Source organism: Aythya fuligula, chromosome 12 (genome assembly GCF_009819795.1).
Source record: "Aythya fuligula isolate bAytFul2 chromosome 12, bAytFul2.pri, whole genome shotgun sequence".
NCBI classification, from domain to species: Eukaryota; Metazoa; Chordata; class Aves; order Anseriformes; family Anatidae; genus Aythya; species Aythya fuligula.
Window position 1 is genome coordinate 11521620 of NC_045570.1, and position 24580 is coordinate 11546199.

The 24580-nt window shown below is 38.6% G+C and overlaps 2 protein-coding genes across 4 annotated transcripts; both read left to right on the forward strand.

The window, feature by feature from the left end:
* Window positions 1-2894: 2894 nt before the first annotated feature.
* LSM14A (LSM14A mRNA processing body assembly factor) lies at window positions 2895-22406 on the forward strand. 3 transcript variants are annotated; one of them, XM_032195518.1, is made up of 10 exons: window positions 2895-3241; window positions 10717-10880; window positions 11741-11873; window positions 13553-13675; window positions 15473-15649; window positions 15957-16019; window positions 16685-16864; window positions 18404-18575; window positions 19475-19703; window positions 21495-22406. In XM_032195518.1, exons 1-10 carry the CDS (start codon window positions 3121-3123, stop codon window positions 21516-21518), a joined length of 1386 nt encoding a protein of 461 aa, XP_032051409.1. In that variant the 5' UTR covers window positions 2895-3120; the 3' UTR covers window positions 21519-22406. The 3 variants fall into 3 exon arrangements, with proteins under 3 accessions (XP_032051409.1, XP_032051410.1, XP_032051411.1); XM_032195519.1 differs by having other exon boundaries at window positions 13556-13675; XM_032195520.1 differs by lacking the exon at window positions 15957-16019.
* A 910-nt stretch (window positions 22407-23316) lies between these two features.
* Window positions 23317-24580, forward strand: SS18L2 (SS18 like 2). The gene is made up of 3 exons (XM_032195521.1): window positions 23317-23411; window positions 23511-23587; window positions 23774-24580. The coding sequence occupies exons 1-3, from the start codon at window positions 23343-23345 to the stop codon at window positions 23859-23861; spliced, it is 234 nt and encodes a 77-aa protein (XP_032051412.1). The 5' UTR covers window positions 23317-23342; the 3' UTR covers window positions 23862-24580.

Here is a 24580-nt window from a genome sequence, read left to right on the forward strand (position 1 = left end):
GTGCACAATGCACTAATAGAAAAGAGTGAAGAGCTCACAGCACACCCATGCACACAACTGTTCTCCATTCCCAGGCTCAGTCTGTTAAGTCATACATTGTATGACTTGGCTTGAGCCACAAGACTAAACTGTTAGTAAATTGTTTGTTACCAGCCATTGGCTTTCAATGCAGTTTACATATTCAGGGCAGTTTTTCCTGATTGCATTTTTTTTTCCTTTACAAAACAGGTTTGTGATGAAATAAACCACTTCTAAAATGCATTACACATATACAAACAAGGTTGTGCCAGCTTAATTAGGTAAGTTTAAACATTAAAAATCAAATTAAACTAGTGTGTATTTCTTAAAGTGGCCAGTAAAAGAATGAAGGCATGAAGGGGTAGTTGGAATGTATAAATGGGAGATGTGAATGCACAGTAGTATATGTGAAAAACAGTACAGGACCGTTCTTAGGAGATGTACACATCAAAAATTTGCTTAATAAATGAGCATTGCTTTTATGGAAGGCTAAAAGTGAATTACATTCTAACAAACATTTCTACCTGGAAATTTGATTCAAAGTAGATAATTGCTTGATTTGCTATTGCACAAAAATAAAGAATATTAATTGAGGTTTGTAAAGTCTATCTAACATTACTTTGTCCTGCATTTAAAGACATCCCATACTTTACAAATTTATTTTTTAAATCAGAAAAGATGTCACGGTTCTTTCACTTACTAGGCCCTGACCTGGAATTTGCATACTGCTATCTCCACAGTTTTTATAAAAGAATGGAGTTACACACACAATTCTGCATCTAGTCCTGACTGTGAAAAATGTTTTTATCATATATTTTTCTAACACACTTCGCCATTAAACTTTTGTCTCCATTAAAAAACACCCTAAAGGAAAGCTTTATTGCTATGCAACTTTAGAAGACAAAAAGTAATCCTGTCACGGGAAAATGGCAAGTCATGATTTATACTACAGATTTCAAAACTTCAAAAATGACCTGCTTTTAATTACAATGTTAAAGTACACTTGTGGGTGGGTAATCAGTAAAACATGAATTCCTCTTTCTTCCCACTCACCTCTTCTTAATTCAACCTTTTTATATATATAAACACACAGAAGGAAGTATAATAGAATATTTCATTTAATAAAACATACTGATACACAGTAGACTCCTTTCAAGTCAAAAATTGATGACATGATATTGTATATAAATTTGTTGCTCAAACTGGCTTTTGGCTTGCACTTTTTTGTAGTGAATGAGAGTTGTGAAGTTCAGGATCTCTGTGAACTGCCATATTCGTTTCATCATAAAAATCTTTCTCAAATAGTCACTTTTCACACAGAAAAGTCACTTTGTCACATACACTTTTCATCACAGAAAAGTACAGAAGACATTTCTGAATAAATTTGTTGCTCTTCATTTTTAGGAGCTAAATTGTATAGAATAATATTTTCAAAGCAACTGTGATGATCTCATGTGACCTCTTCAAATACGAACTTTTCCTGATATTTTTCTAATAGTCATATTTCTAACAACAACAACAAACTTCCAATCTTATTTTAAAATTGCCTGTAGAAGAAAATCTACCACAAAATTTGTTAAATTGCTATTCAGTCATCAGCCTGAAAAAATTTTAATGTCCTTTCAAGTCAAGTATAGAAACAGCCATATTGTGGTAATATGCCACAATACATTTATACATTGCTGGTTGACAAAATTCTCTAATTCCTCTGGAAAAAATCCAATCCTGAATCCTAAGTATCATTTAGGCAAGGTATTTTTCCTTATTTGTCTTAACAGTAGCTTTACTCTGAGCTGTGTTACAGATGCTGATTTTCAACAGTTGTCTCCCATGGACTTGATATGGCCATGTGCATCCAGTCTCTTTCAGTAGCCCACCACATCCTAGAAACGTATGGCTGTAATAGCCCTTGGGCATTAAGGCCCTCCATGACTTCACCAACAGTTTTACATGAGCATGAAACTTCCAGAAATCTAGCATGGTTCCTTCTTGGTAACACCCAAGCTCTTCCAGAAAAATCTGGCTTGCTGTTGTGTTTCAAAGTCGTATTTTGAACAAACTACTTGCTGAACCCTTACAACATATTAGTGTTCAGTTGCTGTAACAAAGTCTATTAAGTACCCTTTTCAGATGTTAGTTTTTATTGCATGTAATTTCCTAGCTTGCAAATCTGAAAAAGGAGCCCTGCGGCAGTATCATGTTTTAACATGCTACGTCTCCAACATGAAGCTTCATTCATGATTTTCACATAAGGCATACAAGCAAAGTGCAATCTCAAAATCACAAGTTGTTTGCCTGTTGTTTCACAAAAATCACAAGTTGTTTATCCTAAAAGGATATTTTTTCCAGGTGTAATTCCACACTAAAGTCATAGTTTCATCAACAACTGCCTCACTTCGTAAGATCTGACTATCAACACCACCACCTGAGCAAAAGGAATTCCCCTTGAAACAGGAGCTGGCTAGCTACTGTCCCTTAGACTTCTGCAGCTCTCTAAATGACTGAACAAACCTACCCAAACCTACCCAAATCTACCCACCTGACTGGCACACCGCCCCCGCTGCTCCCAGGCTAGGGCAGGGAGCAGGCTACGGGGAGGGGGAGCCCCAGCACCCGCAGAGCCCCAGAAAAAAAAAAAAGCAATAAGGCTGAGCCCAACGATTCGTGCACCCCATAGCCAGGTGGAAAAGCACCGAGCGTCCCTGCACCCCACAACCCAGTGAAAGGCACCAAGCGCCCCTCAGAGCCCCTGAGGTAAATTCGCGGGCAGCCCAAATGGCGGCCCCCGCCCCTGCTCTCCCCGCCCCCGCACTTCTCGCGAGACCGCCGCCGCTCCCGGCATCCATTTCGCGGCCTGGGCGAAGGGGGGGGAGCGGCTGAGGGAAGATGAAGGCGGCTGCCATGTTGGGAGCTTCAGGGCGCTGCAGGAGCGGGCTGTGCTGAGGGAGTCTGCGCGGGGGGAGCCGGCGCTGGGGGATCGGCGGGAGGTCGGCCTCGAAGCGAGAGGAGGAGAGCGCCTGCCGCGGTTCCGAGGCGGGCTCGTTTAGTTGTTTACGCTCGGCAGGGAAGGAGGGGGGAGTCCCTGACCGAGGAGGCAGCACCATGAGCGGGGGGACGCCCTACATCGGCAGCAAGATCAGCCTCATCTCCAAGGCCGAGATCCGCTATGAGGGGATCCTCTACACCATCGACACCGAAAACTCCACCGTGGCGCTGGCCAAGGGTGAGGAGCTGGCGGAGCCGAGGACCGGGGCCTGGAGGCCCAACCGCGCCTCGGGAGCGGGGCGGGCGGCGGCGGAGCCGTGTGGCGACGAGGGGGCTCCGGGTGCCGAGGGCGGGCCGGGGGGGCCGGGAGCTGAGCGGTTTGGGCCGCAGGCACGGCCTCCCGCCCGGAGCAGCGGGGGTGGAAGCGAGCGAGGGGCCGGGGAGCAGCGCAGAGAGCGCGGCGCGGCCTCTGGTGCCGCCGCCCCCGGGAACCCCCATCCCGGCTGCGGCCTCGTCAAAAGGAGCTGGGAGCGGTGCCCCGGTCAGGACGAGGGAAGGAAGGGCTGCTAAAGAGGTGCTGGTGGAGGAAAAGTACGCAGAGCTCAGCGGTGGGAGCGCTTCTGAGTTACCAAAGTAGGAAGTGGGGCAGGCAGAAGGACGACTTTGCATCGTAAGGATTCCGGATCTAAAGGGTCTGGGGCCGCGTACTGCTCAACTCTTTAGCGTCCTGCAGTAGGAGACAGCTGAGGTCTGCAGGAGATACTATGGGTGCTAGATTGTCAACAAAGAGCTCTTCAGAAGCTCATCGTGAACTGTATGTATGGCACTGTATAGATCAAAATTCTGTGCTGGTACGGGCTTGAGAATATATAAGCCAAAGTGCGTATGTGCATGTTAGGAGAATGTGCTTACAACGTGAGAATGTTGGACACTAGGGAGTGGGGGAAAGTTTTTAAAAATGGCCACATGAAGGACGTCACCATTCCTTGTGTGTGATAATGTGCGCTCAACACAAGTCTGTTAGCCATCTCAGTCAAAGTACAATATTCAGGTCAAAAAATAAGAGTTTTTAATACCGTTTTAATCTTTTATTTATTCTGCAAAACCTGGTGGTATTTTAATTTACAATTCTTGACTCTGTTGTGTGGTTAAATAATCTAGATGCATATATGAAAGCAGAGAGTTCATCCAAAAACTGCTCTTTGTGTAAACTAAATTTCTGGCACTGAGAATATTCCAAGCCTCTGTTCCCGTTTCATATGGCATACTTAACATTTTAGGTTCATGACAGTCTATAGATTTCTTTATATGATTAGTGTATATATATAGTTGGTCTGTGGAGTTTATATCGTAGCAGTTTCCTTTCATCTCTCATTGGCATCTGTAGTAATTTTTGTTTGTGTGCCATGTCACTTTAAGGCGGCTCCCACCACCAAGTATACGGACAATTATTATTTAAAAAATGCATTGCTTTGTCTTGTGAATTCTTGCATGTATGCTTTGAAACGCCTTATAGTAGGTTTGGTTGGCTTGCGTAGTTCATTTGCAGACCATTTAGCCTTCATGATGTGATCTTACTTATTTCTAAAGTTGCCTTGAGGTTGAATTACCTTGCTGGAACTGAATTATGTGTTTTAAAAGGACGGATAGCTTTTTTTAACATGAAAAGGTGATGAGCACTGTGATTAAAAAAAAAAAAAGTTTAGAAATTCCAGTTTAATATTACGATTGTTAAGGTTTGTACAAAAGCACTTAGAATCCCATCCTTGAGGAGCTTGTCTTACTGTAAATTAGACAGATTTAGTGCTGACCAAGCCGATCTTGCATGAGTTCTCGGGAGTGATTAAGTCATGTCATGGCACATCTGCCAAAGTGTACTTATTTAAGATGGATCAAACTACAGTTACAAATCTAATCTACTCTCTTCCTGTAGCTCTCATCAGAAATGTAAATCTAAACCATTAAATTTGCTTTAATAAAACTTGGCTGAGTTAGCTGAAGAATGTGTGTTTTGTAATGACAGTGCCATGATTCAGAAGAGAATAAACCAGTATTTCTAGGCTACTGGGAACTAAAAATCTCGAGATTAATCTGGAAGCTGATAACAACCATGTTAGACTGCGAAACAACTCACTGTGCTCGTGAACAAAGTGTTCAGCTGTATATTCAGGCTTTTGAATAAGTGAAGGCTTAGGTCATATGCGTGTGGTATAATAGCATGTATATATAAGGTGACAAGTGTGGTTAGCTATGGCTGGGACTGTTTGTAAAAGAAAAAAATGCATCTTCCTTCTAAAGTGTCTGTAGCTGTAAAAATGTCAATTGGGTAATATTTATCTATTTCTGTGGTAAGATCAGAAGTCAAACCAAAACTATTTACTGGGGTCTTTACCACAGATAAAACGTTTTCTGTCTGGGAAAAAAAAATGTTGCTTCCAGTTTGTTCCACTCTGTAGTTGGCTTCGTGTGACTGTTACCTGAGTTGAGTGCATGACAGGTTACTATTATTTTTTCCTAACTGAAATAGAAGAAATTGTTTTTGACATGAAGTGCAAAAGCAGGGATAGAATCTGTTCTTGAATAGCTACAGATTTGTCTGGCAGTTGGGCTTAAGTAGGCTAAACTGAAGTCTGAGGTTAAACTGATGGAGGGTGTGCGTGTGGAATGTAATCTGTCTTAAATCTTTTGTGGTTTGGGCAGAAGTATGATTTTTGGGTTGATAAGAGAATACAGACTGTAGTCTTCAGTTACTGAGGGGCAGTGTTTTCTAGTTCTCTAGCCAGAATTTTATTTACAAAGCTGTGATCCTTTCAGTAGTGAAAGTTGTGGCCTTGTGAATTAGAGGCAGATAGCAACTGTTGAAGTATTGAGTATAACATACGGCTGATGATGGAAGGCAATGGATCCTTTCAGAAATTGTGCAAGTTTGTCGTTATTTAAATAAAAACTGCTGTCTAGATGACACTGAATTCCAAATGCTGAGCAAGTTAGCTATTTTTTCTGATGTTTTTGTATATTATTGGGTGCATATGTTTTCTTTGGATTTCCACCTTCTTAGAGCTAGTGATTGGAAACAAAAAACGCCCACTTGTATTCTCAAGTTTCAAATTAAATTAGTTTGGAATGTGCCTCCAGTTCCACTTTTTCTTGTTTTTGTTTAAACCATCATTGAGTCCAACCAGTTTCAGAACAGACTGCAAGCCACAGATAGAAGGCATAAAGACTTCCTCACTGTGGTGCTTGCTGTCCTACCTAGGAGGAGCTGTAAAATAATTGTGTCTGATCGTGGTTGGTCTTGCATGTTGCAGCATTAAAAAGTAGTTGTGATCTTTCAGCCTTATAATACATAATGGCTTTCTGTTCCAAGGCACTGACTTAAGGAGAGGTATTTTTAATGTAGGTAGGCCCTGTAGGAACAATCATATTGGTTCAGAAGAGGCTTTGTTCCCTGCCAACCATAGGGAATGTGAGTATAAGAAAATGAGAGAGTCTCTCTGATATAACATATAAGTTTTCACTTAATCAGGTGTTGGGGATTCATGGTTGGAGTTGCATTTGGACCATTATAATTAATAGCTATTAATGAAGCTGCATTCATGCACTTGATAAGTAGTTAAAATTCTGACATGTTCAGCCACCTGTATTTTCCATTGTCTAATGATGCATGCAAGAGAAAACTTCCCTTTCTTTTAGACTTTTACACAATATTAATCGTGTGAAAGAGCCAGAAATGAAGATAGAATCAAGTTAAATTTGTGTGAAGATCTGAGTATTCCCTATAATGCAAGGGTAGGTACAGAAAAGGAAGGGGTAGTTCTATTAAATTTGTATGATGTTGTTTTTCAGGGTCTGTTAAGTTGCATGCTCCCCCAACATCTTGAGGTTAAAGGCAGGTGTGCCAAACCAGCCCTATGCATAGTGTGTCACAGCAGAATGGTTCCTCTTGTCAAAGCCCACTCCTGTCTGCTTTCCTCATACCTTATCTCCCTGTTAACACAACACTCCTGTAAGTAAGGAATGAGTTACTGTTTCTGAAGGTGCGTGTCCTTCACTTTAGTAATTACCTCAGTGGTGTGCAGGGAAAGGGTTGTGAGGTGTTGAAGAGAGATATAGTGAACTGCTCTGGTAGAGGTGGCCTCAGTTTTGTCACCAAACATCTCGTGGGACCCTTAAGAGCGGGGAAGCACTGGTTTCTGCATCTATGTGATACATCCAAAGTAAGGCTGGTGAGACTCTCTTGGAGCTGTGTGCAGAGACTGACTGAACTGCATATTTGCAATAATTCACATTAAAGGGGAACAGAATCCTCTTTTGCTAGTAAAGTGTGGCTTCTGATTAACAGTATTTTTGTCATCCAACAGGTGATTGTTTTTGTTAACTGATAGGGAGAGTTGCGGTGGTTTCCTTGGATACCATACTAGTATAACATAGTAATAGGTATTAAAACAGGGTATGTAGTTGTAACATTGAGGTTGGTCAAAATAAGTTTGCTTTTAATATTATGATGATAGGTTTTTGTTTGCAAGTCAATAAACCAGTTTAGCTCATTTAAAAAAAAAAAAAAAAGCCACAACTTTTAATTGGCAAGGTAAGATTGAATGAGTTTACCATAGTCCTGGTAAATGTTGTAAGATGATGTTATTTTTCATGTGCTTATTTTCATTTCCTCTCACTCTTCAGTATTTTGCTATATATGAACTACTGCACCTTGTTCTGGAGGAAGGAAGTAGTCTGAGGAAATACCCCAAGAGAGTGAGCTGGACAGAGCTCTAAGACTGCTGCTGCTCCAGTACCTTATCTTTTTGATACTCTGCATCTTAGTATTTCTGATAATGCAGAATTATGGTAAAAGCTGTTTCTTTTGAATATTCTACTGTATTGATCACCTTTAATATTAAGATCTTTGCTCTGATGACTTCAGATTCTGTTAAATCCTAATCCAGTCTAGGAAAGAAGAAACTGTAAAGACAGATATCTCTTTGGAAGTTATTAAAAGTAACAGAAAACTGTTATACCAGTATATGAAGAACCTAATTGGGATAGATACATCAAAAACATTGAATAGTCCATATTGTTCCTTGCTTCCAAGAGAAACCAGACTCAGGGTGTTTACTCTCATTGCTTTGGGGTGAGAGAGAAAGGTTGAAGACGAAGTTGGAGGAAATTATTTCTGTTGGGAATGGGTATGCAATCTGTTGGGCAACATGGGTTTTGTATTTTGAAACAAGTTGCCCTAAAACTGGCTTGATTTGGGGCAGGGAAGAGGTGGAGGAAAAAAAAAAGCCCAAACTTTTAATAGCAGCTCTTGATGTGTTTTGTTGCAAAACCATAGATGATGTTAACTGTGTCTTGGTCTAGTTGTATAGACAATTAAATCTGTTACAGATGAATTCTAATTTTTGGTGTTGGAAATAACTTTTGAAGTTTACGTTATGACGTGAAGAAAGACAAGTCCTTGTTGACGTATGATAGAATACCTTTTCCTCTCATAACTTGTTAGTGGACGGAAGTTAAGTTGTTCACTTTTTCTTCATTAGTTTAGAATGGAGAAAGGTAATTCCCAGGTATCTTGTGTTGTTGGTATTAATGCTAATATACTTAGGCACATAGCATAGATCTGATTTACAAGGGAAGTGCTTTCAAAACAGGCTTCTTCCATAGCTGATCAGATGAGTTCTTCTATATAAAGGTTAAATGTGTTCCTCTAGTTTTCTACCCCTTTCTGTGGTATTACTACTGTTTAGTTCCTTCACTTTTGCTAGGAAGTAGAAATACTTAGTAACTTACTGATCACAGCCTGGTTGTTTTTGTGCACCTTTGTAGGCAAAATGGCTACTAGACCAACCATCTCAGTGTGGAACAGAGAACCAATGGAAAATCGACTTCTGTTATACTTGCCAAGACTGCAGTTCAAATGATGTAATGAAGAGCCAAGTTAATTAACTAGTTAACTAATTAATAGGGTATATAGGATGGCCAGAAACTGAAGCTGGATCTTCGGTCAAGACTGAAGTTGAAGGGTCTGAATAAAAAGCAGCAGAATGAACTGTGTGCAGTAAAGCACACAACCAAATGATAATGTTGATTTGTTCTGTGTTACTTTTGAATTAATTTCTACCAATTCTTTACCTTCACATAACTTGGTCTTTTTCTGTAGAGAGAGAAGACACTTAACACAATTTTGCCTTTTGACAGCTTTTAAACACTCTCTGTAGTAGCATTCAGAGCAAACTTTTAGATGCATAGAAACAGAGAAGTTGATTACATTCAGCTTAATAGATGACAGTAGATGATACAAGTGTGAATTAAATATTTGTAACAACTTAATTTTATTTTTCATTATAGTGTGGAATGATCTCTGTAACCCTCAGCTATGCTTCTCAAAAAAAAATACTTGACTGTTAAGTTCTGTTCATGCCGTACTAGAAGAAAAACAGTGATGGAAGATGGTACAGCCTGAGAAATGACTTGATATTGCTTTGTACAACTGTACAGGAAGCTCTGCTTTTCTTAACTGGAGATTTTATGGCTGTAAATAAGTGCCTAATGATGTCTCCAGATTGTTGATGCGTTCAAGCAAAATACAGATGTTTTTGCAGCATAACCTCTATCTTACAGTGCAAACAAAAATTGCTTAAAATGGTGAAGCAAAGACAGTTGTGAGGGATTGTTGAAGCTGATACAAGTTGATGTTCAGTAGAATGGTATTAACATTTTATTCTTCTCAATTTCTTTCAATTCATTGTTCAATTTTTGCTCACAAAACTCGAGCTCTTACAGACATGTTTGGTTTTTTTATTGTTCCATTTTATATTCAGCAAGGGTTGGCAATCTTAAGGTGAGGAGAGGCCTTGGAGAGTGTACTGAAAGTAAAGTGATACTATCCATGTATGCAAGTAGTGATTATACATAGGGGAAAGGGAAGAGCATAATAACCATCATTATGCAATCTGAAAATTGTTGGAATTCAACTAAGTACATAAAAATAAATTTAATGTATGTGGCATACTATGTGGGCATGCTTAGGAAGATAATTCTACCCCAGTGAGTTTACTTAATTTGATGTAAATCGTATGAAACTTACACTAATGAGCAAAATACGTTCTGTTTAGTGAAAACTGTCTACACATATTACAGAGATACTAATTTTCAATTTAAATCTTGATTCACATTCTTGAATCTATTAAGAAATACTTTGCTTTGGGTCATCTGTAATATCTTAATTTCTAGTAGTATTAGCATAAGATTTTTCCTCACTTGCAAACACATAATATGAAATATGCGAAGTCATGTAGTCCTTGATTTGTAGGACTTAGCAACCTTTGTTGCTACTTGGCATTCCTGAAACTATAACTAATCTCCAGTGAGTGTTAATGTTAAAATAAATAAATAAATAAATAAATAAATAAAAATGCTGCTTCCCTTCATCTTCACAAAACAATTGGAATATTCAACCTGTGACTGGTAGTGGAAGACATGTCTAAGTAAAGAACTGAAAAGGCATCTTTCAACTTGAATTTTAACTGAGATTTATAAGATCAAATTATTTGTTTCTGTCTGAGCAGTTGATAATGGTAATGAATATACTTTGTTAGACTGTTTTGCTCAACAAAATGTTATTCTTATTATTTAGAACTCTTTACAGCATATTGGAAATCTTTTTGTTAAATGAGGGTTGTTTTGTTCTTTTTTTTCGCCTTTCCACTTGTGCAGTTCGTTCCTTTGGTACAGAAGATAGACCAACTGATAGACCTATACCGCCTCGCGATGAAGTCTTTGAGTATATTATATTCCGTGGTAGTGACATTAAAGACCTAACTGTCTGTGAACCACCAAAGCCTCAGTGTTCTTTGCCACAGGACCCTGCTATTGTTCAGGTAAGTCAAAACATATCTAAGCAATAAACATTTAAAATAAAACGTAGTAGTTTAAAGAGCTCTTTAACGGAGAGTGCTTAAAAATTAAGAACTTCATTGCTTTTAAATTCACAATCCAGTGTAAAGGACTAAGGAGAGACTTTTTTTTCCTCTTTTGGATCCTATCTGTAACTGAAAATCAAAGTTGAAATCCAACTCTAGTACAACACGCTGGACACAAAATTTAATTCATTTCTGGTGTTTAGCTATTTTATAAGGTAAAAATCTTGAGAATTTTTTGAGGTGTATACTTGTAATCCTCTAAGGTCTTTTTTTGAATCTGATGCAACTGTTTCTGTCTGTGTTCTTTGAGATCTGTTGAACTGTGTTACTGCTCATCACAATAGTAGTAATAAGCCCACTCTCCTTCAGTATGCCAGGGCCTTACATTGGTCATGTGGTTTTTAAAACTTTAGGTAAAATATGCGACATTTTTCATATTTGCCAACAAAACCTTATAGAGGTATTGGAGAAAAGCAAAGTTCAGTTTCTGAGGCTCCAGAGAAGATTGCAAGTTTTAGGGTACTGTTTTCACAGATTTGTAGCATTGGAAGGCATTTTCTAAACTGTATATGTAGTTGTAAAAATGTTTTTGGCTATTGATTGTTTTTTCATTCAGAATAATCTGCATAATTCACTATTTTTGTTGTCTTTTCTTCACTGAAATGGTTATAGTCTTGATGTTAAAACAAGCTCTTGAATGTTAACGATTTCTTTGTATTACTAGCCATAGTTGTGGTGTTAGGGTAAATTTTAATGAATAGCTTCTGCCTTTCTTGCCTTGCAGAGCTGTTTACTACTTCTTGTGTTTTTGTCTTTAGTCTTCACTAGGATCTTCAACTACATCTTCATTCCAGTCTGTGGGGTCCTATGGTCCTTTTGGCAGAATGCCTGCGTACAGTCAGTTTAGTCCAAGCCCGCTAGTGGGACAGCAGTTTGGCGCTGTTGGAGTTGGTATGTTCATTTTTAACGTTTTGTGTTTTCCTGCAAGTGAAGTTCCATGTGTGTATGTAGACAGCGATGAGTGTGTGATAGTCCATTGATGTTTTATCCTAATGGCAGATCCAAAGTCTTCAGTCTGTATCAGTCCCACAGTTCAGCTGAAGAATAGTGGGTTTTTCATGCCCTTTGCACCACAAATCAAAACATTCGTATGATTGAGAACTAAATGCCCTCAAAGGGATGAGTGGGGAAAGGTTCATGTATTCACAAATTTGTTGTTTGATATATATATATATTCATTATTATCATCTTGTATTCTTTCTATTTCGTAAGTGATAGAGGCAGCAACTCTACAAAAGCCTCATAGCTGTGCTGTGGATATCTGGTTTCCTAGACTGACCAAGGTAGCGTGTTCCTTCACCAAGGGTTTGGATTATTCAGCAGTTCATGTGCCAGGACAGTTTTCTAACTATTCATGAGATGTTAGCTTGGCACAAAATCTATTGCTTTAAGTATTTGTGAGTTGCATGTGTTGCTCCTTTCCATTGTAGATTTAATAGTAGATACACTCTAAGACTTACCAAACAAATTACATTTCTCCCTTAAAGTTTCTGAAGTAAAAAGAGAACTCAGTTTATGTTCTCAGCAGTAAAGAACAAAACCAATCCAGCACATATGACTGTACAAAGAAACAAAATAGGCATGAAGCTTATCTTGTTCGCATTCAGTGCGCGGAGGTGAAGTAGATGCATCATTGTTTTAAGATGAGAATTTTGGGGCCAGGAAAGAAAGTTGAGGCCTTATGTGCAATACCAATTTAGCAACTAGTGTGTGTTGCACTGGTACAAGTGCAGCTGTGATAGAGTATGGTAATGCAATGGATATTACTTGACTGGTGTCACAGCAATGGCTGAAAATTTTGAAAGTAGTTAAAATACTAAAAACTCTGAATTTTGGTCTTAAGTCTTCAGAATTTACTTATTTTTTAATCTTCCATGATAATAAAAGTGTGTTTTCCTAGTATAATCAGAAAGTTCATTCGTATTTTAGATAAGTTGATCTTTAGCACTCTTTCCTATGTTTATTTAGTGAAGTGTTTGTTTAGTGAAATGCAGCTAATAGCTTGCAGTAATCCTGAGGGTGAAAGCCTTCATCTTTGAGAGTGAGATGAGAGAACAGAGGTGCTCCTATGAAGTTTCAGATGTCTTTTTTGTGTTCCACCTTTTATTTTATCACAAACTTGTGTTTGTGTAACTGTTATGTTGACAATGTTACTGTTTTTAGGGAAAATGCTAGTCATATGAAAGTCATATGGCTGAAGAACTGGCCATAACTTGGTACCAGTAAATAAAAGTTGACAGTCATATTTTTGTTTGAAAGATAGGAAGTTGAAATACATCTGAATAGCATTTGTGCATTATTCTGTAAGGTGCTATCATGGCCATGCTATGTTAGCGCTTGTGATGTTAAAGTTATCAGTGTTATCTTATTTTTTAATAAAAACCAGCTAGATAATACAGTTCTACCAACTTGTTAAGAATATGCACATTAAACTTAGTTGGCATTGGGGAGCAAGTGTTCTGTGTATTTGAGAACGACTGCATAATATGGCTTCACTAATCATTTAGTTTAAATTAAAAAATAGAGGAAAGTCTAGAACGGCTTTTACAACTGTGTTATTTCTTTCAAAGCAGGAGGTTCTTTAACGTCTTTTGGAACAGACTCTTCAGCCAGTGCTAGCATGTCCCAAAGCACTGCAGTTGGTTCTGCATTTACAACAGATGCAAGGTCACTAAAAACACAGATGTCTCAAGGTAAATCATTTTGACTATTATTTGTTTTCCAGTTTTAGCTTTTGACCAGTCATTTTCTCAATCCCTGCAATTTAGGTTGTTGCCAGAAATGTTAACCAAACAGCTCAATTCTGTCATGAAAACGTGGGGTATTAAGAGAACACAACACAGAGTGTTTGCTCTTCAAATGTATTTTCCGACATGTAGGTATGCTGTGTAGGTAACTGTTAGCAATGCGTTATTTTCAAAACATCTGTATTGAGGAGTAAGATTTAATTCAATTGAATAATTTTAGCAAATAGGTACATACGGAAATCTGATACCTAGTTTTATTGATAGTATGACAAAGCTCAAGACAGTTTATGCTTACTGAATTGTGAAGTCTTTCAGCCTATAATTTCTACCTAGAATTTTTACATATTTATTCCTAAAAGTGTTTTTTATTAGTGTGTATTTACATAAATAATATTGACAGCACACCAGAATGCCTGTAGAGATAGTGACATTGAGAGTTAAATCAGCTTAACAGTAATAGAAACTGCACAGTTTCTTCTGTAATACTGCAGAAAGAGAGAAGCAGCAATAGGGATAATTGTTGATGTTTTTTTGAGTGGCAAAGAGGAAAAAAAACTAAATGGAAAGCAACTTCACCCTCACTTGTCATGAAAATGTGCTAAGGTTACTCCTTAAAATCGAAAAGGCGTTATTTCCTGCTCTTCCAGTTGTCATTGCTGTGACTACAAGTGTGTGCAAACATACAGTACTGATGGTTCTTTTCACGTTTCTGCAGTCAAGTTAAAAGGCAAAACACTTTGCTTATAGGAAACCCTCTTTTCTTAAATTCTAGTTGAAGTTTGTGAACAAATAAGGACTGTTTTCAAGGAATAGTTGAATGGATTACCGAAAATAGATTAGTTTGATGAATTAATTATGCTAAGCATTTAGTTTCAGGAGGGGAAAAGTATAGCTTGGTTTTCAGCAGGTGAAATTAAAACCTCTATGATTTTTGGATTTAATGTGACATATGCTCCAGATGAGCAGACATTCTGCTACAAAATTTGCAGTGGGGCATCAGCAAGTTTCTTTGTGTGTATTTTCTTTTAAAAATGTTTGCCTTTTCGATCATACATGTGTTGTTCTTTTGGTTTTGTTTTGTTTATTTTTTATGGGTTACTTATTCTTTTCATTTAGATCTTGAGACTTGAGTCTTACCACACAGATAGATCTGTTGAGAAATTAGTGTTGTCATAAATTTGCCTGGTCAGATTGGAAGTCTCCATTCTAAACATGCTTCTGGCCCCAGTCACTCACACTGCAAATTAAAATGTATGAAGAGCACTTTGTGGGGAAGCTTTTACAGCTCCTTCATCTGCATTATGCCTGGCACTAGCCATCACTGTTCATAATCTTGTAGTGAACATACAACATTATGCTAGATGAAATGAAATTTCAGTGTCATAACAATATTTCTGATTTTGGGAGCAGTCACTCTCCACTTGGCTTTCCAGGGAAGCAGAAAGAGTATTTATCCCTCCAGTCAATCAAAGAATTTAATTCCACAGCTAAATGCACATCATGGATGTGTGTTGGTAGGGATTAATTGTCCTACCCATTTTTTTCTTTTAGACTGGGGGAAGGGAATTTGCTAAATATCCTTCATGATGGATTAGTGGATCTGAGGGTGCAGAAATATTTATTTCTTCTTTGGACACAGCTGTCTTGACTGGTAAGGCAGATAAACCTGTCAGTCTAGATTGGTTGAGACCAGTAACTCAAATTCCTGTGTGAGAAATAACTTTTTTTTTTAATTTATTTTAGGTCGTTCAAGCCCTCAGATGGATCATTTGAGAAGGAGCCCTACCATGGAACAAGCAGTACAAACAGCTTCAGCCCACTTGCCTACTCCAGCACCAGTTGGGAGGAGGAGTCCTGTACCAGCCAGACCTATGGTGTCAGCTAGCCAAAAATCACTAGAGAATCAAGAGCACAGACGAGGTAGCTTTTGATAATTGTCATGTGGGTTCTTTTCTACTGTACACAGCTGAAATGCTTTTTTTAAGGTTAACACGTAGGAATTTTCCTGTTGTCCATTAGTAGTAGACTGGCCAGCAGAGGCCTGGATTTTATATACCTTTTTTTAAAGTCAAACATGCGTTATTTCCTTTTTTCTCTAAAACGTTAAACTCATTTTAAATTCATAGGTCTAGATTTTTTGAAAATCTGAACTATATAGCTGTATACATAAGTATGGTAGAAAATACCTAATTGGATAAACAAATCATCTTTTTATTTCCAACTTTAGCTGAAGCACACAAGGTTTCAAGATCAGAAAATGAACTCAGAAATGAAAGCAAACGACAAATTGGTAAATCTTGTTTTGAGAAATAGCTATTGTTCTAGTTTCAGACTTCAATGACTAATTTTTTTTAAAAGACTGCAAGAAACAACAATATTACGTATATTTTGAGAAGTACGACGACTGTTTTTAGTATCCAGAAATCTCAGTCCAGAAATCTTGCAGTCCAGAATATAGTAATATAGAACTTAAGTATTTAGAAAGTTTTCACGGAGTTGTTTGTAGTAGGTAACAACAAGTTCACATTGGATCAGAGTAAATACAACTACAAAAGGTCAACATTGAAGAAAAAATATCTTGTGGTTGTTCTATATTAAGTGACTTGAATAAAAATTGAAAAGTATTATTTCATGCTGTTATGTTTATAGATTCGTGAATAAACATAATAGCATGTAACTTGCTACAAAAATAGTTGACAGGAAAGACATTATCTCTTCAGAAAGCTTTTTATGACTTCTAAGAAGTCTTTTACTACCCAAGTGTGTTCTGCTTTCTGTGTCATTGCCGTATTCACTTTGAGTTTACAATTTTTAAGCTGCTCCAACAGGACTTTTAACAACAATAGTGCAGGGTGCATGAAGTCCCAAACTTTTATCTTGGAAGTTTGTTTTTTTTTTTGTGTGTGGTGGTGGTCATTTTGCTTTTTTTTAATTCCAGAATCTTCCTTTTTTTAGTTCCAGGCGCTCCATCAGCACGGAGAGGCCGTGGAGGTCACCGAGGGGGCCGAGGAAGGTTTGGTATTAGGAGGGATGGTCCAATGAAGTTTGAGAAGGATTTCGACTTCGAAAGTGCAAATGCACAATTCAACAAGGAGGAAATTGATAGAGAATTTCATAGTAAACTTAAGCTAAAAGGTAATCCAATTCTTGCGTTAGATTTAAACATGGTAAATTAGGCATGTCTTGCTGATCAAAGTTTAAATGCTGCTTTGGAGAATCCATTTTTAAGAGGTATAACCTGCTAAGTCTTTTTTGTGGTCATGGGGAAAAAAATCAGTTGACAAGTAAACTATGATCATCTACTTCATTAAGTATTCGGATTAACATTTTAGTTTGGGTTTTGAAAGAATTTTAACTGGCAAATAATATGGCATGCTTAAACAAGTCAGTCAGTTAAAAATGCAGATTACTTGAGCAGCAGTCCTGATAGTGTTAATGTACTCTGGAGTTTTGGAGAAGATGCAGTAAAGGAAAATCTGTATTTATATTTCCAGTTACTAATACATCAAAAGCAGTAACAAAAACATGAGTTTGGGATCAGAACTTTGCTGGAGAATGCATGAGGGCTTCAATTTCTAAAAGTTTCTGACATTTCCTTGCTTTTACCCTTTTCCAAAGAAATACAGGAGTAGTTAGAAGTGCTAGCAGTGTGGACCTTGTTTTATTTTCTGACAGGCTTATGCTTTAATTAACTCATTCTCTAGTGACCAGCTTCCTGTAGGTTACATGGCTGCTACTATTTTTTGGACAAAATAGTTACAGGATAAAATAAAGAGTTCCCTGTTTGGGTAAATGTTTGGCTAACAGGAAGAAATTAATGGTCAAATTTCAGTGTAGAGAAAAATCACCAGTGGAATCCCATGGGATTCGTTCTCTAGTGCTTGCTTTTTCAGGATCAGTTTTAGATAATGAGTTGGCATACAAGTCATGAGTTTGCTGTTGAAACTATTTTTTTCAGAATAATAAGAAAGGGAAATCTAATTATAGAGAACTATAGAAACACCTCAGAGACCGAGTGAGTGATAGTGTGTGAGTTGTGAAAGGGCTGAGGGGAATATCTCAAGTTCACACATGACATCATGAGCTTTGAGATGTAAGCATTTAGTAATGAGACTTACGGATCATAACAGGTTGTTCTGTGGAACTATCAGCTTTTTTCAGTACCAATCAAAACTGCAGTTAGAACTTCAAGTATTATTAGGAAAGGAATATAGCATATAGTCAATTCATGGCATAGCTTGAATACCCTCTGCCTCAAAAAGAGATACCAGAGTCAGAAGACAACAGAGAAGGGTAGTGAATATTAGCAAAAAAACATGGACTGGCTTTTGTAGGAGGAATGACTAAGTTTTTAAATATGGAAAAGAGGTAGGTAGGAGGCTATAAAATAAGTAACTATTAAATGTATTCTACTGAAACTTTGTTCTGTGGTGGGTTTTTTGTGTTGTTTTTTAATCCACAGAGAATATAGAGGATATTAAACTTAGAGACAGAAGCAGTGAAACTTCCTAACTCGTGTGTCAGATTATTTGACTTAAACATTCTATTTATGAGGGCTTTTCATATTTCTGAACACTCAGTATTGTAAGAGTGTGTGTGTCTTGGTATAAGTCAACATTGCTATTTTGGTTAGTCTGTTGGTCTGGAAGGCTTCTGTTTAATTTTGTTTTCCAGAAGACAAACTGGAGAAACCAGAGAAGCCCATAAATGGGGAAGACAAAGGTGACTCAGGTGTCGACACCCAAAATAGCGAAGGGAATGCAGATGAGGAAGATCCACTTGGACCCAACTGCTACTATGACAAAACCAAATCCTTCTTTGATAACATCTCTTGTGATGACAATAGGTATGGCCTGTAAGAGGAAGCTTGTTAGTCTGCTTCATGCATGCCTGTGTCACAAGGCAGTGTAGGCACTATTCATTATGATGAACTCTGAATCAAAAGTCAGTAAGGGTTACATCCACATGCAATGGACAAAAAAAAAAAAAACATGAATTTGAAAGCACTTTTTTTTTCCTGTACACAAATGCAATGCATTAATAGCAAGACAATTTTAACCACTGTTTAAGAATCATGCTTCTAGAACTTGAGTGTACATACTATATAATCTCCTTTCCAGATCTGTTGACATTTTTATTTTTTGTGACAGAATTAGCACCTTGGTTAAATCAGTGTTGACTGTGATTTGTTAATGGTTTCTAAGCAGATTACATAACTATCTTGGCCAGTAGGATTGTTTAAATGGGAAGATAGCATTACAGGAAAATAAAAGCTTATCTTTGCTGTTGCCTTATTTATTAGGCAAGATGATGTGGATTGCTCACCTAGTTTGAATTAAAGGGGGGGGGGCTTTGTTATGTTTTAGTGGCAGCTAGATAAGATAAGCACATATAACTACAAACTCTTACTTTCTGTTTGCTGTTTTAAATTGCAGACAGCTCTTACTTATTTTATTATATTTTGCTGTGTGCAGACAATACAGACTTTGTCCTTCTCTATAGGAAACTTAGTGTTATCGGTTTATAACCAACACTGTAACATATCCCTTTTTGCTGAGTTAAATGATTTGCGGCAGACATGCAGATACTTGGAGAAGGCATAATTTGGAAATTTACAATGTGATAATGCATCAGTTTTTCATTTCATTGGCTTTCTGGCAATTCTGACAAAGTCAGGCAATCTTCCTTCATGAAGCGTTTTTAAACAGCTAAACAAATCCATCCTTGTTCCTTTGTGTGTGGCAGGGAGCGGCGACCGACCTGGGCTGAAGAAAGAAGATTGAATGCAGAGACCTTTGGAATACCGCTGCGCCCGAATCGTGGCCGTGGAGGGTTCCGAGGCAGAGGGGGGATTGGCTTCCGTGGTGGAAGAGGGCGAGGAGGTGGAAGAGGTGGCTTCACTGCCCCCCGTGGATTTCGTGGTGGATTCAGAGGAGGTCGTGGAGGCAGGGAGTTTGCTGACTTTGAATATAGGGTAAAATATATTTAATCTTATTATGACCTTTTCAGCTTCTCTGGAAACTGGTGGTAAAACATCTGCTTTTAGTTTTGATGTTGGACTACAAGTTCTTGAATAGTATTTTTGCAGTAATTAATTGAAAATCTGTTAATTTAATGTAATAACCTAGAGTTACTTTACAATCAACAGCAACCAAAACTAAAAGTTGCCTTTCTTCATGTGCCCTAAATACTTGTTCTGTAGCTGGATTTGAAGAAAAATGTAAAAGGTTTTACAGATCCAATACAAGTATTCAAAATAAGAATTGGAAGCATTTTTCTAATCAGTATGGAAAACGTGAAGGCTGAGAGGGAAAAATTTAACTGGCTTACAGTGTGCAAGGAACTTGTTTGACTTCATTGTGAGTTGACACAAAGCTTACATACTTCTAATATCCTATATAGCCACTAAAATATAGTAGTTGAAGTGTAGAGATGACCTTTTGCAAAAGTCAGGTCAAAAAATACTTGAGTTGCGTAAGCTTGTTATACACTCTGGAGTTATATTGAGCTATAGTTAAATAGCTGTTGGGAAAGCTACAAAACAGTTGACTTTTTTCAGCTACTCATATAGTAAAAAGGAACTGTGGGAGATAAAGCATAAAAAGAGAAAGAGAAGATCCCTGCCCTTCCCGTAGAAAAGGTGGCCTTTAAAAGATTAAAACTACTACTTTCATTTTAGCTGAATGAGGCATAAAAATTCTTTAAAGCATTATGCACAAACCACCACGTAAGCCTATTAACTGAAGTAACCTGATATACAAACATGCTTTCATCATGACGCAAACGTAGAAATAGTAGTTTGTTCAGCAAGAGCTATGGCAGCTAAAAAGCATAACTTTCCTTCTACAGTGCACTTGGGCAGTTTGTTGCTTTTGCAAAGCTGTCAAGATGTCCTATTCTTAACTCCTGTTCCTATCAGCCATTCCGAGGAAAAGGACAGAATTAGATGCCACCCTCAGCTAGCAAAGCAATGTATTCTGTGCTAGTGGTATCTTAGATACACTTCCTTTTTCTTAGAAACAAACTAAAACTCTGGTGGTTTTTTTCAGCACTAATTGATCAGACAGGTTATATAAATCAGGAGAACTGAATTGCTGGCAAAACTTAAAAAACTGAAATTTTATTTCAGTGCAAGCCATTTTTTTGACATTATCTTAAACTTGAAAGGACAGAAATTATACTGTTCCGAATCAGTAACATACGTAATTAATGAAAATGATGCAGTTAAGTGTAGCCTTTTACATTCTGACTCAGGAACTTTTTCTGGTATCTTACCTTGTGAGTAGCTAGAATTTCTCCAGTGCAAAATCATGGCTTTCTGGTTGAACCAGTTAATTTAAAAAAAAATACTAAGTCTTTTTTCATAACAAAAGTTTCTGACTGTCCCTCAGTTATTCCTTTGTTAAATTGCAAGAATTAGTCCTGCAATTTGAAGATACTTTTGGTAGCTGAGCATGGCTTGAAATGAGGAGTTAAAGATCAAAGGTTGGAATTAGTGAATGAAAAATGTTCACAGCTTTCCAGTGAAGTAGGAGGTGGTGTAAAGACTGAAGATTTGTGCCACACTTCCAGTCAGTGAGTAGCTGCTTCAGGGTGTGCCAGACTGGGGGTGCTTTGACCAGATGTTACTGAGGCCTCCTTTGTGATCTTGGAGCATGAGAAGTAGTCATCACAGTGCATCTTCTCCCAGTGCTGTTACCCAAATTAATCTGTTGTTTTTGTTATTGCAAAATTAATTGTAACATTCTACTGTTTTTTCCTCTAGAAAGACAACAAAGTTGCTGCATAGTCTACAGGAAAGCTGAAACTGCGTGAACGTCTAGATCTTCATCCAGAGAATTAGTTTCAATCTCTGCAAAGAATGAAGTTAATTTGCTGTATACTTGTCACCAGCACTGGGATTTAACTATTTAATTTCAAAGGGGTGTAATGCAGTTACTTTTTGAAAAATGGCCATCTTTGAAAACAGTGAGCATTAAATATATTTGAGACAGAAGGATAAGTAATTTCTTATGTATAGTTAATTATAAAGCAGTACTTCGATGGAGTTTAAGTATTTTTTCATCACTGAAAGGATTTTTCTTATTACTAAACTGTATTTGATAATTGCTTCAAGTTGTAAGGACAATAATTGTATGCAGAAGGCCGTCGATACTGTGAGTGTTTTGATCCACTGAAGGTTGTTTTTTGGAAATCCTGTAATATCCCTTTTGAGATAGTTGTACTTTATCAACTAGGGTGCTGGACAGTAGAAAACTTGCTTTGTCAGTCAGATATGTACACACAGTAAATACTGTTTCTTAGGCAAAGGAAACTTTTTATATAGTTGTAAAATTCCATTATATCCCATTGCCAAAGAAACATTACAAACTTTGTATAGCTGTATAAAAAGCAACTAATTTTTTAAAGAATAAACATTTTTAAGTCGGCAAACATACTGTGTTATTGCAGAAGTTGATATGCTGAAGAACACTGAATTAGTTGTTTTTTTTTTTCTTTAGCAGCTTTTCAGGCTTAAGTGTTTGATTTTATATTTGGAGTATAATGAAGATTTGAAAATGTTCTTCCATTGCATAGAACTGGATACACTCTTAACTTTTCTTGCAAGAAATTGATTTTGTAGCTTCTGGCATATCACAGGATTTGACCAAATTAAGGAGATATTTTCAAATAAGGACAAAAAAAAAAATCATATGTCAATTTGCAATTAATTTTACTTAGTGATAAATATTAACTTTTTTTTTTTCTTAAAAATGGACTGGGCACATGAGTTAAAGCGATTCTCCTGGCATGCCTGGGATAAAAAGTATGTCTCCATTTGTCAGTTCTTGAAATGTTAACTTTGATGTAATACCTGTAGACATAAGCAATTAAAAGAATTCTTAGTGTTTGGAGTTGTTTGCATTTTGATAGACCATAGCTTGGAGACAATAAAAACCTGGTTCTAAGACAGTGAATCCGCAAATGACATAGTATGGACTTTTTGCCAATTCTGAACGACTAGTTACAACTTTTTGATATGCTGAAATAGAAACCTGGTCATTTGTGTCTGTATATGTATATGAAGGCCACAGGAATAAAGGGATCCAAAGATTAAAACATTTTGATCTAATTTGATGAATTTTTTTGTTACTTTATCTTCAAAGTACTCAGTGGGGATAAAGATGTGGAAAACTGCACTGTTGGAAAAATTGGAATATTTAAAAGTGGGTGATAGACTCTTAATTTTATAACTTTTGTATAGCACTACAAGGAAGTATTTTGTAATGGGTTCCTTACTGAGGTCACTAGGCGGTAGTTACCCTTGTTTAGTAGCGTTCTGCATGGTAACAGCGCTCCTGCGGGGCCGGCGAGGTGTGAAGGCAGCGCTCCCGGCAGCGTGACGGGCCGGGCGCGTCCCGTGAGCGGCAGAGGGAGGGGGGCCGGGGTTGGTTTTCTTTTTTGTTTTTGTTTTTTTCATTGGAAAGCAGAATAAACTGTTCAACCCCACCCGGCTGCGGGGCTTTCCTTGGGGCGGAGGCGCGGGGCGGGGCGGGGCAGCGCTGAGGGGAGCCCTGGGGGAGGCGGGGCCGCGGCGTTCCCGGCAGGCGCTGCGCGGGGCAGTGGCGGCGCCATGTCGGTGGCCTTCGTGCCCGAGCGGCTGCGCGGGAAGGCGGAGGTGAACCAGGAGACGCTGCAGCGGGTGAGGGGGGGAGGCCGCGGGGGGCTCGGGGAGGGGGGTGGGGGCCGGTGCCGAGCGGGCGCTGACGGCGCTGTGTGTGTGTGTTTGTGTGTGCCCTAGCTGCTGGAGGAGAACGACCAGCTGGTGCGCTGCATCGTGGAGTACCAGAGCAAGGGCCGGGCCACCGACTGCGTGCAGTGAGTGGGGACGGGGCGGGGGGGCTGAGGGGCGGGCACCCGTTGTTGGGGTGGGGGTGGGGGGTGTGCTTCCCTCCCTCCGTGTCGGCCAAATCACCAAAGCGCTGCTTAAAGGCCGGGTGACTCACCCGTCAGCAGGCAGTCACGGCCTCCAGTCCTTCCGCGTAACGTCTCCTCCTCTCGCAGGTACCAGCACATCCTGCACAGAAACCTCATTTACTTAGCCACCATCGCTGACGCTACGCCCCCCGACACACAGAAGGCTGCAGACTGACGGCCTGCACCTGCACACCCGCCGTGGTGGGTTTGAGAAGCTGTAGGAACACTGGTGTAGAGCCCCACCTCGAGAGCTGAGAAGGCATAGTCCTGAAAGGCTGGTAAAGAGGCATACTTCTACGTTAACAATATGAGTGGAGTTCCTTTATGTAGTATTAGAATAGGTGTTTCTCCTGTTATTATAAGTAGAGCTTCAAGGAGGTAATTGTCACATTATTTTCTCTATGAAAAATGTAGTATTTTTCTGAGAGGAGCATGATGGTGGGGACAGCACCGGCAGTGCTGCTCTTCTAAGACTTGTGTCTTCAGTGAGGCAGCAACTGTTTCATGACTCAGGTTGTGTAAGAGGAAGGCAAGCCTTGAGTTTCTCTCTAGCTCCTAGATGACCATGGTGGGTGCTGTCAAAGTGGTAAGCAATAGCCTGGTTTGTTATATTTTACCATAAATATTATGCTTAAACAAAAAGATTTTCTATGTAAAACAGTGTAGTCTGGATTAATGTGACACATTCACTAAAACTTTGTTGAATAGGAACTTTCATAGGAAAGATAGGGCTGTTGCATAGCGGACAGTACTTAAGCAGAAGGGCGAGCTGTAACCTCCAATTGAGTGAGCTGGGCTTTTGCTCCACTTGCATCAGGATTTCTCATTCCTGCTTGAAATGTTCTGTATTACAGACTCTGTGAACATGTGAACAAGTAAATTTGGCAAAATGGA

Coding starts and splice junctions, on each gene's coding strand:
- LSM14A (XM_032195518.1), top strand. CDS start 3,121: ATGAGCGGGGGGACGCCCTACATCGGCAGCAAGATCAGCCTCATCTCC. Junction 10,881..11,740: donor AGGACCCTGCTATTGTTCAG/GTAAGTCAAAAC, acceptor TTTTGTCTTTAG/TCTTCACTAGGATCTTCAAC. Junction 18,576..19,474: donor ATCTCTTGTGATGACAATAG/GTATGGCCTGTA, acceptor TGTGTGTGGCAG/GGAGCGGCGACCGACCTGGG.
- SS18L2 (XM_032195521.1), top strand. CDS start 23,343: ATGTCGGTGGCCTTCGTGCCCGAGCGGCTGCGCGGGAAGGCGGAGGTG. Junction 23,412..23,510: donor ACCAGGAGACGCTGCAGCGG/GTGAGGGGGGGA, acceptor TGTGTGCCCTAG/CTGCTGGAGGAGAACGACCA. Junction 23,588..23,773: donor CGGGCCACCGACTGCGTGCA/GTGAGTGGGGAC, acceptor CTCCTCTCGCAG/GTACCAGCACATCCTGCACA.